Source organism: Pan paniscus, chromosome 19, assembly GCF_029289425.2.
Source record: "Pan paniscus chromosome 19, NHGRI_mPanPan1-v2.0_pri, whole genome shotgun sequence".
Lineage (NCBI taxonomy): Eukaryota > Metazoa > Chordata > Mammalia > Primates > Hominidae > Pan > Pan paniscus.
Window position 1 is genome coordinate 10,164,922 of NC_073268.2, and position 16,534 is coordinate 10,181,455.

The following is a 16,534-nucleotide window of genomic DNA, read 5'->3' on the forward strand; positions in this document are numbered from 1 at the left end:
AAGCAATTCTCCTGCCTCAGCCTCCAGAGTAGCAGGGATTACAGGCGCGCACCACCATGCCTGGCTACTTTTTTGTATCTTTAGTAGAGATGGGGTTTCACCATGTTGGTCAGGCTAGTCTCAAACTCCTGACCTCGTGATCCACCTGCCTCAGCCTCCCAAAATGTTGGGATTACAGGCATGAGCCACCGCGCCCAGCCATTTTAACTTTTTATGAATATTTATTCCTCTAAAAAAGAGGAAAGTAATGTGTCTCTTCCTTTCCAATTCTGTCATTTCTTTTTCTTATCTTATTGCATTAGATTAGAATTTTGAGAGCAGTTGTTACTATGAATAGTAATAGATGACATCCTTGTCTTGCTCCTGAATTTATTTTATTTTTATTTTTATTTTTGAGACCATATCTTGCCCTGTCACCCAGGCTGGAGTGCAATGGCAAGATCTTGGCTCACTGCAAACTCCACCTCCCAGGTTCAAGCAATTCTCCTGCCTCAGCCTCCCGAGTAGCTGGGATTACAGGCACAAGCCACCATGCCTGGCTAATTTTTTTTTTTTTTTATCTTTAGTAGAGATGGGGTTTCATTATGTTGGCCAGGCTGGCCTGGCCTTGAACTCCTGACCTTATGATCCTCCCACCTCAGCCTCCCAAAGTGCTGGGATCAGGCTTGAGCCGCTGTGCCCGGCCTTTTTTTTTTTTTTTTTTTGAGATGGAGTCTTGCTCTGTCACCCAGGCTGGGGTGTAGTGGCTCAATCTCAGCTCACTGCAGCGTCTGCCTCCCGGGTTCCAGTGATTCTCCTGCCTCAGCCTCTCAAGTAGCTGGGATTACAGGCACACTCCACCATGCCTGGCTAATTTTTGTATTTTTAGTAGAGACGGGGTTTCACCACGTTAGCGAGGCTGGTCTCGAACTCCTGACCTGAGATGATCCTCCTGCCTTGACCTCCCAAAGTGCTGGGATTACAGGCATGAGCCACTGTGCCTGGCTGTTGCTACTGACTTTAACAGTTACACCTTTGGCCAGATGTGGTGGCTTACGCCTGTACAGTCCTACTTTAAATCACTCCTTCATAAAACCTCCTTTAAGCCTTCTAGGTGAGAATTAATCTCTTACTCCACTAGTTAAATAAAACTAGCAGAAAGGGACAGAAAGTTTATTTTACCTGGCCAGGTATGGTGGCTCATACCTGTAATCCCAGCACTTTGGGAGGCCGAGGTGGGTGGATCACCTGAGATCAGGAGTTTGAGACCAGCCTGACCAACATGGAGAAACCCCGTCTCTACTAAAAATACAAAATTAGCCAGGCGTTGTGGTGCATGCCTGTAATCCCAGGTACTTGGGAGGCTGAGGCGGGAGAATCGCTTGAACCTGGCAGGTGGAGGTTGCAGTGAGCTGAGATCACGCCATTGCACTCCAGCCTGGGTAACAAGAGTGAGACTCTGTCTCAAAAAAAAAAAAAAAGAAAAGAAAAGAAAGTCTGTTCTACCCTTTGCCTGGTTTATGTGGTGACATGCCAAATAAATTTGACACATCCTTTTGTACTATGTTTCTCCATATTAAAACTTCAAAAATTATATATATATATAATTGCCTCAAATATTATATATAGTATATAAATCAATATTATATATATTATATATAAATCAAAATTATATATATATCAAAATTATATATATTATATATAATATATATAAATCAAAATTGTATATATATATAATTGCCTCAAAATAATTGCCTCAAATTGCCTCAAAAAGTGACATGTATTCAAAGAAAAAAATAACAAGATGTCCATTCCTTGGCTCCCTTCCCTCCCCCTTCCTGCTGCTCCTCAGTCCCCTGAGATTGAACCCTGGCTGGGGCTGGGTAGCAGGACAGCCCCTCAGATGAGGTCAGCAACATTGAGGGAGATTTCCTCAATGGAGGTGTTGTAGACGGTCTCGATATCTCAAAGAGTCCTCTTGTCTTCTTCTGTCACCATGTTAATAGCCACACCCTTACGGCCAAACTGTCCACCTCGACCAATTCTGTGGATATAGTTTTCTCTGTTGGTGGGAAGGTCATAGTTGATGAGTAAAGAAACCTGCGGCACAGCAATGCCTCTGGCCAGCAGGTCAGTGGTAATCAAAACTCTGCTAGAGCCAGAACAAAACTCCCTCATTGGCCAGGCACGGTGCCTCACGCCTGTAATCCCAGCACTTTGGGAGGCCGAGGCGGGCAGATCACCTGAGGTCAGGAGTTCGAGACCAGCCTGACCAACATGGAGAAACCCCATCTCTACTAAAGGTACAAAATTAGCCAGGCGTGGTGGCGCATGCCTGTAATCCCAGCTACTCAGGAGGCTGAGGCAGGAGAATCACTTGAACCTAGGAGGCGGAGGTTGTAGTGAGCTGAGATCACGCCATTGCACTGCAGCCTGGGCAACAAGAGCAAAACTCCATCTCAAAAACAAACAAACAAACAAACAAAAAAACAAAACAAAAACTCCCTCATGATCACATCTTGTTCCTCTTGACCTTTATCTCCATGCATGGCAGAGACAGTGAAATCTCAAGCATGCAACTTCTTGGGGGAGCCAGTCCACCTTCCTTCGGGTGTTGATGAAGACACCTGCCTGAGTGACGGTCAGGGTTTCATGCAAGTCATACAGGGTGTCCCACTTCCACTCCTCTCATTCCACGTTGATGTAGAATTGGCGGATACCCTCCAGGTCAACTCTTCCTTCTTGACAAGAATCTGAATGGGGTCCCTCATGAATTTCTTGGTCACCTCAAGTACATCAGAAGGCATTGTAGCTGACAGCAAACAGGATGTTGTTGTTGAGCTTTTGGAATATGTCATAGATCTGGTCCCTGAATCCACAGCTTAACATTTCATCAGCTTTGTCCAGTACAAATATCTTGATGTATTTGGGAGACACGTATCTGCAGTTAAGCATATCACACACATGGCCAGGGGTACCCCCAATTATATGGGGAGCTTCCATCTGCAGTTTCTGCACCTCAGCACACACATGGGTGCCCCCTCTACAGGCGTGATAGGAGGCACCCATGCAGTCTCCGAGTGCCATGCCCACCTTCTATATCTGCTGAGCCAATTCCCGAGTGGGTGCTAGAATCAAAGCCTGGGTGGCCTTTAGATCTAATTCAATCTGTTGCAGAATTGATGTGGCAAATGTGGCAGTTTTCCAGTCCCAGACTGGGCTTGAGTGATCACATCATAACCCTTGATACAAGGTAGAATGGCTCGCTGCTGGACGGCAAGGGCTTCTCAAAACCATAGGCGTAGATGCCACGGAGCAGGGACTCCAAGAGGTTCATGTCATCAAAGCTGTCTACAATCTCATTCCAGTTACTCTCCCTGATGTCTCCAGGCTCCATCCCATTAGGGCCATTGTCTCTGGATCGGGAATCCTGACTTGCTGACATGATCCTTAGAAACATACATACATATATATATGAATGTTTCTCTCTCTATATAGAGAAACAAACATACACACATATATGTATATATACACATGTATATATACATGATTCTTAGAAATACATACACATAAATGTATACATGTTACATATATGTAACATATACGCATACATATAACATATACACATGGTTACATATATGTATCATATACACACAGTTACATATATGTACCATAGTTACATATATGTAGCATATACGCATAGTTACATGCATGTAGCATATACGTATGTTACATATACATATATGTGTGTATATATACATACATGATCCTCAGAAACATAGACATGTGTATATATATACACAGACATCCTTAGAAACATATATATGTGTATATATATATATACGTATATATATGTTTCTAAGGATCATGTCTGTGTATATATATACACACATATATGTATATATATATATTTAATTTTATTAATTTTATTTTTTTGAGACTGAGTTTTGCTCTATCGCCCAGGCTGGAGTGAAGTGGTGCGATCTCAGCTCACCTCAACCTCTACCTCCTGGGTTCAAGCGATTCTCCTGCCTCAGCCTCCTGAGTAGCTGGAACTACAGGCTCGGGCTACCACACCTGGGTAATTTTTTTTTTTGTATTTTTAGTAGAGATGGGTTTTGCCACACTGGCCAGGCTGATCTCGAACTTCTGGTCTCAGCTGATCCGCCTGCCTCGGCCTTCCGAAGTGCTGGGATTACAGGCGTGAGCCGCCACGCCCGGCAAGTGCTGCTTTTTAAATATTCCTTCTATGTCCAGGCTGAGTTTCACTCTGTTAAGAGCCTTTAATTTGTTTTTATGGACTCACAGTGTCCATGACACAGGTGGATGTCATGATGCTGAGATGAGGAAGGACGGGTCTAGTTGGACTTGCCCTCGCTGACATATCCATGCCTTGGGGAAATGCAGGTACACACAATAACTAGCTATAATCTCCCAGAGTGAGTCGCATGACAGGCGGGTCGTGATTCTCCTTTAAATGGGACTTCGATTCACATAACTTGGATGCCCAAAAGCTCCCTTCTCACAACTTGCTAATTGCTTTCTATCAAATTTGCACACATAACAATGTACATTTGCCTATAAATTATAGAGGACAGTTTATTTCTCAAAACAACACTTTAACATTTGCCCTTATCATAAACAGACTTTTGCTCTGGAGATACCTTTAGAAAACTTTTTGCCCTTTTCCCAATAGAAGTGTTTTTGGAGTGTTTCTTCTAGTCAGCTTATTTGCAGAATTGTTTAAACTGACACTAATTTTACTGCAGCAATTGAAATAAATGTTTCCAGGCTGGACGTGGTGGCTCACGCCTGTAATCCCAGCACTTTGAGAGGCTGAGGTGGGCAGATCACCTGAGGCCAGGAGTTCGAGACCAGCCTGGCCAACATGGTGAAACCCTATCTCTACTAAAAATACAAAACTTAGCTGGGCATGGTGACGGGCGCCTGTAATCTCAGCTTCTCAGGAGGCTGAGGCAGGAGAATCGCTTCACCTGGGAGGCAGAGGTTGCAGTGAGCTGAGACTGCGCCACTGCACTCCAGGCTGGGTGACACAGTGAGAGTCCGTCTCAATAAATAAATCAATAAATAAATGTTTATGTTTCCATTTTGAAAATGTCTACTGGAAAAATAAAGATCTGCAATTAAAATGAACAGGGAGATTCTTGGATTGTGGTAAGTAAAATGGATGTTTATACTTACTTTTTTTCAAGAAACATCATCTAAAATGTCCATTATTAAATGTTTCCTGGATGGATATAGTAAGTTCTCTATAAGTCCTTAAAAATTCTGATTGATAGCACAGATGTCCTAATTCTACATTTTCAATAGACAAGTGTTTATTAAGATAGATCTATTGGGCCAGGCGTGGTGGCTCATGCCTGTAATCCTAGCACTTTGGGAGGCCGAGGTAGGTGGATTGCTTGAGCTCAGGAGTTCGAGACCAGCCTGGGCAACATGGTGAAACCCCGTCTCTACTCAAATACAAAAAAAAATTAGCCGGGCGTGATGGCGCACGCCTGTAATCCCAGCTACTATGGAGGCTGAGACAGGAGAATCGCTTGAACCTGGGAGGCAGAGGTTGCAGTGAGCCGAGATCATGCCATTGCACTCCAGCCTGGGCGACAGACAGAGTGAGACTCCATCTCAAAAAAAAAAAAAAAAAAAGATAGATCTATCATCCTAGCAACTAACTGAAGGGAAGGTGCATAGAACCGTAACACATCACTTCACATCAAGGTAAGCACGTAACCGTTTTCTGTTAAGAAAAATCATAATCCAGGGAGAAAGTTTTATATACCTTACCCCAAAGGGAGTTTATTGTTTCTTGAAGGACCGCTATAGAAATAAAATTTGATATAAATTTAGTGCATAATTACATCATATAGATTTTAAATTTTTCTAAATATGAGTCTGTGAGCTCAAGGTTTACAGGAGTTAGTGCTACCTATTTGTATGAAGTCAATGTTTATAGAAGTGTTTCTGATCTCTTTCTGGGCAATTTTATTTACTTTTAGGGCATTCGTTTAAAAAATAAAGAACTGATTTACTCAGCTAATTAAATATTAAGTAGCATGATATCAGACCATAATAAATATTTTAAAAGGTAAAAATGAAGGGAGGGTGGATTCTTAGAACAAAGGGATGCTAATTTATTGTATGTTTATTGACTGTTATTGAACCCAAGCAATAGCACAGACCAAACCTCTATGCCTCATTTTATTGTCCTTATCTGAAAATCCCAGAAATGTAAAACTGGACAAGACTTTCTAAGACAATTTGATTCATCTCTGGCAAATCTTCATGAGGCAAAAACCCAAGGCCTTCATGCAACTGGCTCATGTTCCCTTTGAACACTTAGGGGATAGAGACAATCTTTCTTTTTTACTCATTTTACTTATTTAATTTAACTTTATTTTGAGACAGGGTCTTGCTCTGTCACCCAGGCTGGAGTGCAGTGGTGTGATCTCGGTTCACTGCAGCCTCCACCTCCCGGGCTCAAACGATCCTCCCATCTCAGCCTCCCAATGGGTGGAACCACAGGCCCAAACCACCACATCTGGCTAATTTCTCTATTTTTCCGTAGAGACGGGGTTTCCCTGTCTTGCCCAGGCTGCTCTCAAACTCCTGGGCTCAAGAGATTCTCCCACCTTGGCACCCCAAAGTGCTGGGATTACAGCCTTGAACGACTGATCCCAGCCTATTTTTAGAGATGGGGGTCCAATCTGCCCAGGATACAGTGCAGTAGCATGACCATGATTCACTGCAGCCTGGACCTCCTGGGCTCAAGCGATCCGCCTGCCTCTGCCTCCTACGAGTAGCTAGGACTCCAGGCATGCGCCACCACACCCAGCTAATTAAAAGTTTTTGTTTTTGTTTGTTTTTTTGAGACAGACTCTGGCTTTGTTACCTAGGCTGGAGTGCAGTGGCATGATCCTGGCTCACTGCAACCTCCGCCTCCCATCTTCAAGCGATTCTCATGCCTCAGTCCCAAAAGTAGCTGGGATTACAGGCACACACCACCATGCCCGGCTAATTTTTGTGTTTTTAGTAGAGATGGCATTTCGCCATGTTGACCAGGCCGGTCTCGAAATCCTGACCTCAAGTGATCCACCTGTCTGAGCCTCCCAAAGTGTTGGGATTGCAGGCGTGAGCCCCCGCGCCCAGCTGTTTTTCTTTTCTTTTTTTGTTTTTAGAGATGAGATCTTGCTTTGTTGCCCTGGCTGGTCTGGATCTCCAGGGCTTGAGCAATCCTCCCATCTCATCCTCCCCAGTAGCTGGGACTACAGGCATGTGCCACCACACTTAGCTAATTTTTAAAATTTTTTTGTAGAGATGAGGTTTCACTATGTTGCACCTGCTGGTCTCCAACTCCTTGGCTCAGGTGATCCACGGCCCCCCTCCCAACCTCCCCATCCCTGCCTTGGCCTCCCAAATTGCTGGGATTACAGGGGTTAGCAACCTGTGCCTGGCAGAGATAACCTTTCTTGAACAAAGGAAACTTGTTCTGGTATCAAGCAACAGTAATGTTTACATGAGTTACCTATAAGTCCCCACGAAACTAAGATACTTTACACAGGCTGCACCTCCTCTGTAATTCTCACAAAAGCCGGGTTAGTTATTAGGTGTCTTTTATTGAGAAACTGAGGCCAAAGAGAGGTATGGTAATTTGCCCCAGGTCGCGCTTCTGGCAAGTGCGGGGTCCAGGATTTACACCTAAGTTGTCTCTTTCGTTAACTCTGCTGCTTCTCAAATGCAGTATATATATATATATTTACCTACATAAAGTGACGCAACAAAATCAGTACACATAAGCTTAAGCCTGTTTCAAGAAAAAAGCTTCCTTGGACAATACAAATGAATGATAAGATAATCTCATTTAAACCTGTTATTAAAATAATAGCCCATATTGAATTATTCAGAACCCCAAATCTCGCTTTTTAAAAATCAAGGGTCGGCTGGGCACGGTGGCTCACGCCTGTAATCCCAGCACTTTGGGAGGCAGAAGCGGGCGGATCACGAGGTCAAGGGATCGAGACCATCCGGGCCAACATGGTGAAACCCCGTCTCTACTAAAAATACCAAAAAAATTAGCCGGGCGTGGTAGCGGGCGCCTGTGGTCCCAGCTACTCGGGAGGCTGAGGCAGGAGAATTGCGTGAACCCGGGAGGCGGAGCCTGCAGTGAGTGGAGATTGCACCACTGCACTCCAGCCTGGGCGACAGAGCGAGACTCCATCTCAAAAAACAAAAACAAAAACAAAACAAAAATTAGCTGGGCGTGGTGGCAAGTGCCTGTACTCCCAGCTACTCGGGAGGCTGATGCAGAGAATCGCTTGAACTCGGGAGGCGGAGGTTGCAGTGAGCCGAGATCGCGCCACTGCACTCCAGCCTGGGCGACACAGCGAGACTCCGTCTCAAAAAAAAAAAAAAAAAAAAAAAAAAGGAAAAGAAAAGAAAAATCATAGGTATCTGTGTGGAATAAATTAACTACAAATCCCCAAGACGACTCTGTCATCAATATTTCAATCCATAATTTAGCAAACACACACAGACATCCCTTATAGGGATACAGTTCCAGGCCTTTCTTTGGGCATCCGTTTCGAGACCTGGAGAGACTCTGATGTCTGTGTGTGACTAAGGAGAAGAATAGCTGAATCACATCCAAAAGCGAGTCCTCCCAATTAAGAATCTATAATACAAATCAAGACAATGACAGCATTCCATCTGCCTTTTAACCTCAACAGCTCCTCCTCCGAAGCCAGCCAGCCTACTCCCCTCCCTCATTCCCCCCCAAACTGGGAAATCATCTCGGAGGCCGGAGGCAGAAAGGGGCGGTAGGTGGCCGGGCCCCGCTGCCTCTCGCGCCGCCCGGGGCCCGCCACACACGGTGCCAACGGGACGCCGCTGTCGGCCGCACGAGCGCAAAAGCAGGGCAGCGAGGTGAGCAGAGCCAGAGTTCAGAAGGCGCCGCAAGTCAGACGAGGGGCTGGGAAAAAAGAGCCTCTCCCAAGGTTACAGAAGCGTGCGGAGCGTGAGAAGCAGCACCTCGCACGCAGACTCGCCCGCCGGCCGGGGGGCACCGCTGAGCCGCCCGCCCGCTAGAAGGCAGCGCGGCCCCGGCCCGGCCCAGCCCGGCGCATGCGCCGCAGCCCCTCCTCCGCTCCCGGCGCCCGCCCCTCCCTCTTCCTGGCGGGTCTGGGGCGGCGGCGGCGGCGGCGGCGGCGCGGTGACGTCAGGGCGTTGGGGCAGCTCCTGTGACAGACGGAGCTGGAGCGGCGGGGCGGCGGCGGAGTCCGGCGGCCGGGAGAGCGAGTGAGCGAGCGGAGGAGCAGCGACACGGGAGTCTAGGGAGCGAGAAGGAGAAGGAGGGGAGCGCTCGGGCGCGAGCAAGAGAAACCGCGAGCGCCGAGCTTGGACTCGAGCCCCGGAACGGCTGAGGAGCCCGCCCGCTCCCCTCCCCTCCCCCTCCCCGGGCCCGGGCCCAGCGCGCCATCCTCCCCCCCTCCTTCCCTCCCTCCCTCCTTCCTCCCTCCCCTCTCCCTCCCCCTCCCCCGCCGGTGGATGGGAGTGAAGGACGGAAGAGGCCCTGCGGAGGCGGCGGTGCAGCGCTCCGGTAAGGCGGCGCGGGTCTGCGCCCTCCCCTCTGTCTCCTCCACCGCGCCCGGGCGGCTGCAGGCCGGACCCGGCGGCCTGACGATGTGGCTGCGCCGGTCCCCTCCCTCCCATTCTCCCCTCCCCCTGCCTCCGCCGCCGCCTCCTCCTTCTTCTTCTCTCCTCGCTCTCAAAATGGCGGCCGCGACGGCCGTTGAGTGAGAGACCCGGAGGAGGGGGACAGTCCGGGGAGGGCGCTGCCCTCGCTCCTCTCCTCCCGGGCCCGGCTTTGGGGGCTGCCGGCGCCGCTGCGACCCCCCCCCCGCGGCCCTCCCCAAGAAGGGATCGCCCTCCTCCCTCGGTGACTTAGCAAGAAAAGTATTCTTGGGTTGGAAGGGCGTGGGGACCAGGTAGCTCTCTGATCTTGGGGAAAAGGATCGGCCCCGCTCTCCCCGGCCGCGGAGACGAGCACCGCAGTCCCCACCCCACCCTCAGTTATCGGCTTGGGGACCGGCTCAGCCCCGCGCCGCCGGGGCACCCATAGGGCCTTCCAGGCATTCCGTCCCCGACTGGTCCTTAAGATGGGGTTGACCAGCGGAGGGTGGCCCACCGTCTCCCTGGCCCCCGGTGCGGCGGTCCAGCCTCAGCACCCGCCGAGGAGAGGCAGCCCGGCCCACCGAGCAATCCGCAGCATCCACCCACCGAATCTGGCAGGATTTTCTTTCTGCCACCGGCTCCTCGGTCGGGAGTTGCCTTTTGATGCTGTTAACATTCAGCTTCGAGGCTCCCTGCCATTCCCCTTCATCTAATCTCATCTCCCTGCCCCTTTGGGAAACGCAGTGCCTCTCTGCATATTTACCCTCTTTAGCCTCCCACATGAGAAAATGCCTTTGAGGTGGTCGACACATTTTGACTCTGCACCTCTAAACGTAACAGTAGAGGGGAAGAGGTTTTCCGTATTTAGTAGGAGAGAGCAAGGTACCATAGCTTTATATGTTATGCTACCTTTCTTCTGTGACTTAGCAAGAAACTCCTTGGGAAGAGGGCAGGACATTTTCTTTTGGGGTTTGGGCCCAATTTATATCAGTCTTTTAGTTAAGAAAATACGCCTTTGAAGAGGAGGACCAGATTTGTGGTCTCGTTCTCAATGGGCGATGTCATGCCAAGGTCCCCCCTCCCTCTTTCCTTAAGTGGCAGTCCGGACAAATAGAGATATTACTGATATTCCCATCTCTCCTTTAAGCACACAGTCTTTGAGTTTCATAAGGTTTTAAAGGCCAAACAATTTGTGCCATTTTTGGCAATTCTATTTTTGTTGGGGGGGTGGGTTATTTTGTGTGAATTTCTTTTCGAGGCTAGGGCGGAGGAGACAGTGCTTGGGCCTTTCATACCAGTAATAATGTCATCCCTCCCTTTTTGCCACAGGAGTGTTTGCTTTTTTTTTTTTTTTTTTTTTTGCTGCAGCAGGGCGGCTTAATTGCTGCGGGGTCCAGTCTCATAATCAGGAAAATTTCCTGTTGACTGTGTCATAGTGATGTTGAATATATAGTAAAAGCTTTTACTTAAAAAATTCTGATTTGGTTTTAAGGCATTAGCTAGCTTTTAATCTCTAATGGGTGTCTTTTAGGACACAGTTTCACAAAATAATTAGCAGTTGCAAATTGCAGTTTTTAATAAAGCAGAAGAGTAATCTGTATTTAGGGTGATTTCTTTCGTGTTCATTAATGATCATTGTTTGGATTGCTCAGAAGGGGGGAATCTCCTAAAAGAAATTGAAGGCTGGTATATATTTTAAAATCAGAAAGGAATCCAATTTTTCACTTGAAGTATTTCTGTATATGTTGATTTTGATGGAACAAGCCCTACGTTGGTACCTCCCCCTACATCCTTTTTTAAAAAAATGGGCTAATATTTGTGGATGCTGTGAACAGCCATTGAGCCGAGAAGACTGGGTGGAGTAAGGGAGCAGAAGCTGTGAAATGCTGTATTGCCCTTTCACAGCGTCTTTCTCTTGCTTATGTTTTGTAAGGTTATTTGATATGAATGGTTGCTACAACTAAGTCATTTCTCTGTCGTAAGTCTTAAAATCTAATGTTTTCCACCTTTTTTGCATGATGGGCATTGAATGATTGGAATAAAAAGCAATGTCCCTGCTTTAAAATAGACACTTATTGTCTCCTTATTTGTCCCTGTGTGTGTGTGTGTATATATTAATATATAAAGATACACACACACATATATCTACACTCTTGTTAATGTTTTTTATTGTTCTCGCCATATAAGTATAAATTAATGTCAGAAATATTTGGCAAGAAATAGGGGGTACAGGAATACTGCAAAAATCTAAGAAAAATACTACAATTGTTTTACTTAAAACAGTAAATCTATTTGAGATTTTAAAATAGTGAACATAAAAGGTGGGGGAAAAAGGATAAGATAATTTGCATGAAAGCCCCTTCAGATCTTTTCTCTTGTGTTGCTCTTTGAAAGGGACCTTTTTGTGAGATACTGCCATAAGCTAGGGTAGGTCATTTTAATGCCCTGTATCAAGCATTCACATGAGTAGACATCTTCAAAAGAATTTCACATATAGGTGGTAAATGTGACTTTGATTAGCCGTATGAATGCTTGTCAGTGTATGATGTATTTTTACACTTTTGTTCTTTTTAATATGATTAGAAAGTAGAAGGGTTATTATGGTGAGGAAATGAGTAAGGTTGGGAATGATAATTCACTGTATTATGTGTCTGACATATCCCTATTCCTACTGTTTGTAGAATATCAAAGCACACTAAGGTCCAGGTGCAGTGGTTCACGCCTGTAATCTCAGCACTTTGGGAGGCCGAGGCAGGTGGATCACCTGAGGTCAGGAGTTCGAGACCAGACTGACCAATATGGTGAAACCCCGTCTCTACTAAAAATACAAAAAAATTAGCCACGTGTTGTGCCATGCGCCTGTAATCCCAGCTGCTGGGGAGGCTGAGACGGGAGAATAGATTGAACCCGGGAGGCGGAGGTTGCAGTGAGCCGAGATCGTGCCACTGTACTCCAGCCTGGGCGACAGAGCAAGACTCTGTCAAAAACAAACAAACAAAACCCCACACACTGAGTGGTGATTTTTCAGTAGATTGTTGTTAATCAGGAGCTTAAGATAATTTGACTTAAGGAGCTTTAGTTCCAAGTGTATGTAGTGTTTCTTGATACATGTTGGAGAATCTTAGGCTTAATTTGGAGATTAATTTTTAAAATTATTCATAGTTCTGTATAGAACTCTTAATGAGATTGGAAGGAATTTTTTAGTACAATTTTTTGTTACCTGTTTTTCCAGATAAAATATCTCTAGTGTAAAGAGATTTTGAGATGTTTCTGGGAAGGAAAAGTCAGAATCATAATTTATGCTTTTCTAGCTAGAACATCCGTGTCTTTTTTTTTTGAGGTGAAGTCTTGCTCTGTTGCCCAGGCTGGAGTGCAGTGGGGTGATCTCAGCTCACTGCAACCTCTGCCTTCTGGGTTCAAGCGATTCTCCTGTCTCAGCCTCTTGAGTAGTTGGGATTACAGGTGCCTGCCACTACACCTGGCTAATTTTTGTATTTTTAGTAGAGATGGAGTTTCACCATGTTGGTCAGGTTGGTCTGGAACTCCTGACCTCGTGATCCACCCGCCTCTGCCTCTCAAAGTTCTGGGATTACAGATGTGAGCCACCACACCCTTCCCTATTTTCAATTTTTAAAAAATAATATAAATGTTTCTCTCTCAGTTGTATACTAAGTAACAGAGAGACAGAAAGTGTGTGTGTGTGTGTCTGTCTGTCTGTGTATATGAGACTTTATGGCTTATATTTTAAGTATCCAGCAAAAATAAGACCCTCTTGTTTACATGTGGTTCATGTTATTCATAATTTGTCATCTTTGTAAATAAGTCATGGATGCTATAGAAATTGTCAACATTAAGATGAAGATGTCTGGCCAGACATGGTGGCTCACACTTACACTCCCAGAACTTTGGGAGGCCGAGGCGGGTGGATCACCTGAGATCAGGAGTTCAAGACCAGCATGGCCAACATGGTGAAACCCCGTCTCTACTAAAAATACAAAAAAATTAGCCGGGCATGGTGGCGCACACCTGTAGTTCCAGGTACTGGGGAGACTAAGGCAGAAGAATTGCTTGAACCCGGGAGGCGGAGGTTGCAATGAGCCGAGATCGCACCATTACGCTCCAGCCTGGGCAACAAGAGCGAAACTCCGTCTCAAAAAATAAATAAATAAATAAAAATAAGATGAAGATGTCTTAAAAAACCCAAAGCAAAATATTAGGGCAGAGTGAATTTTCAATATCTTCCCATTGAGTTCTAAAGCAGTGAGTCATGCGCTCTTTTGCCAAAGGGACTTGAGGCTCGGTTTGTTTTAAACCAAGCTGGCCATTTCTGCTTGTGGTCCTAAAATATTTTTTATTTGCCTCTAAGTCCCTGTTAACGAAAATATTTCATTATGACAGGTAACTTATTTTTATGTGCTTTGGAAAGAGGGAAATAGTTAAGTTTTGAAGTGGAAATTCTTTGCCACTGTTTTTATTATGTCATCTACAATACAACTATTACTTTTTTTTTTTTTTTACTTAGAAAGTTGTTCTATTTAAAATAAAACTAATGGTATACAATACGAGTTCTGAAAAAAAGACAGACCTACCGTTCTCCAGAAGATGCTTAGCTGTAAATTGAATCGTCGTCATTGAAGGTCAAACATTTTGAGAAATCTGTATTTCATGAAGAAAGATGCTGTATTATGTAAGCGTAATAGTTAACTGCAGTGAAGGCTTTTTGGATTGTTCTTTGTTGCTGGTTTGGCATGGCACTTTTTGGCTAGTCATTGAAATGGAACCTTAGTTTAACTTCTGTTACATATGTAATTTTTAACCTTGGCATGGCAGTTATAGAATTTAATTGATATTTATGAAATGCTTTATATTCATTGGTGGCAGGCATCATAAGCACTTATTATTTTATTTCTTGTTTTCTTTTTAAAAGATGGTGGCTTCTTGTTGAAACTTACCTAGATAGGACTAATCTGCATTTGTCAAGGATACTTCTGGAACGGTACTCTCTATTGTCTTTTAACATTGTCATAAACGTTTCTCTAGAACTTTCTAAATATTGAGCTTGGTACTGATTTTCATTTGTTCTTCTGCCAGCTACTTTTTGAGGTAGATTGGTATTTTTATGGATGAGAGAACTGAAATCCAGAGAATTTCTTTTCCTGTCGAATGTTAGGTTAGTGACTAGAATAAGGTAAATATTGCAGTCACAGAACTCTTGGGTACGGCTTTGTAAAATCACACATTCATTCTTTCTATAACGATTGGACTCCTTAATCTTTGTTAAATGGTGAAAGTTGGTGGTATTTATTGCCTGCATCATTTAAATTGGCATTTATTAACATATGGTCTTGTATTGTTGACTGCTTTGCATGCATAAGGCTTTTGGCATTTGAGTAGCTTCTCCCAAAACATGCCTAATACTGCTTTACAGATAGTATTAATAAGTAAATAAGTACTAGTTGCATTTGACTGAATGGTTATGTGAAAGGAAATGTGCTATCCTAAAGATCTTTGTAATAGTTGACTCCGGTGATCTCAAGAGAATTAAGGTGATGGAGGAAAGAGTGGCTGCATTTCGTATACAGAGATTTTATATTCTCTGAGGGAACAGGGTTACACTTTGACAGAATTCTTTTTTTTTTTTTTTTTTTTTTTGGCTGTAAGTTTATTCAATGCAAAAGAATCCTCTCCAATTTTACTGAGGTGGCTGACCACGTCCACGACCAAATCCGCCTCTAAACTGGAATTCGGTTGCTGACCCAGCCCCAGCCTCGGCTTTCTTGTCGGCACCAGGTGGCACAGCACTCCGTCTGTAGGTATCTCTGTCAGCTTCCCCTCTTGTGAGTCTCGCAGGTCGCTCACCCTCCAGACCTTTAGGCCGAGGCCTGCCAGTCTCTGGACGGCTACGGCGTAGGGTGGCAGGCACAATCTCCGGGGGCAGATGAAGGTAATCACGGAGATACTGGATACCCTCATTGGTAAGGTACCAGTAGAAATGTCTCCAGGCAAACTGTTCCTTCACGTAGCCTCGGGACTTGAGAGACTGCATGGCCTTCATGACATGAAGGTTGGGCACATTCTTGTCTGCCAGCTCCGGGTGCTTAGGCATGTGGACATCCTTCTTGGCCACCATGACTCCCTCCTTAAAAAGGAGTTCATAAATGGCAATCCGGTTCTTCTTAGGCATCAACATCTCTGCGGCTGCAGGGTCCGGTACCGGGGCTGGAAAGGCGACAGAATTCTTAAGTATAAAAAGTGAATTAACTCAACTGGACAAATTACCTATAGATTTTGATTATCTGCTTTTGGGGCTCTTATGTTGACAAGAATTGACAGTTAACTGAGGCCATTAAGAAATTTTCTGAGACTTTTTACAAAAGTAAAATTAAGAATCTTTGAACATTTTAATAAATTTAATTTTTGAAAGCATTGTAGAAAGTTATATGTTTATTAAAATTTTACAGTGCAGATTAATCCATTTTTAACCTTTTTTTTTTTTTTTTTTTTTTGAGGTAAGAGTCTCACTCCATCACCCAGGCTGGAGTGCAGTGTCTCGATCTCAGCTCACTGCAACCTCCACCTCCTGGGTTCAAACGATTCTTCTGCCTCAGTCTCCCGAGTAGCTGGGACCACAGGCACATACCACCACAGACGGCTAATTTTTGTATTTTTACTAAAGAACTCCTGGCCTCAAGTGATCCACCCGAGTTGGCCTCCCAAAGTGCTGGGATTACAGGTGTGAGCCACCACACCCAGCGCAATCCATTTTTAATCTAAGGTAAAGATAGAAGAGTTTGTTTTATGGGTTGGGCACTGTGGTTCATGCCTGTAATCCCAGGACTTTGGGAGGCCAAGGCGGGCAGAAGGTGAT

The 16,534-nt window shown here is 45.1% G+C and overlaps 2 protein-coding genes and 1 pseudogene across 3 annotated transcripts in view; 1 reads left to right on the plus strand and 2 right to left on the minus strand.

Annotated features, from left to right (window-relative positions):
- Window positions 1-1,767: 1,767 nt before the first annotated feature.
- LOC100994328 (eukaryotic initiation factor 4A-I-like) lies at window positions 1,768-3,424 on the minus strand (annotated as a pseudogene).
- Window positions 3,425-8,776: 5,352 nt separating this feature from the next.
- The window catches only part of PAFAH1B1 (platelet activating factor acetylhydrolase 1b regulatory subunit 1), a 93,103-nt gene continuing 85,345 nt past the window's right edge, over window positions 8,777-16,534 (plus strand). The window contains exon 1 of one of the 2 annotated variants that reach the window (XM_063598857.1): window positions 8,777-8,919. The gene's annotated coding sequence lies outside the window, so the exon portion shown is untranslated. Of the gene's footprint in view, window positions 8,920-9,149; window positions 9,593-16,534 lie in introns of those variants that run through there. The other variant, XM_003809281.5, reaches the window with a different exon arrangement.
- Window positions 15,349-16,273, minus strand: LOC103784583 (small ribosomal subunit protein eS10). The gene has a single exon (XM_034941262.3). The coding sequence runs from the start codon at window positions 15,854-15,856 to the stop codon at window positions 15,359-15,361; it is 498 nt and encodes a 165-aa protein (XP_034797153.1). The 5' UTR covers window positions 15,857-16,273; the 3' UTR covers window positions 15,349-15,358.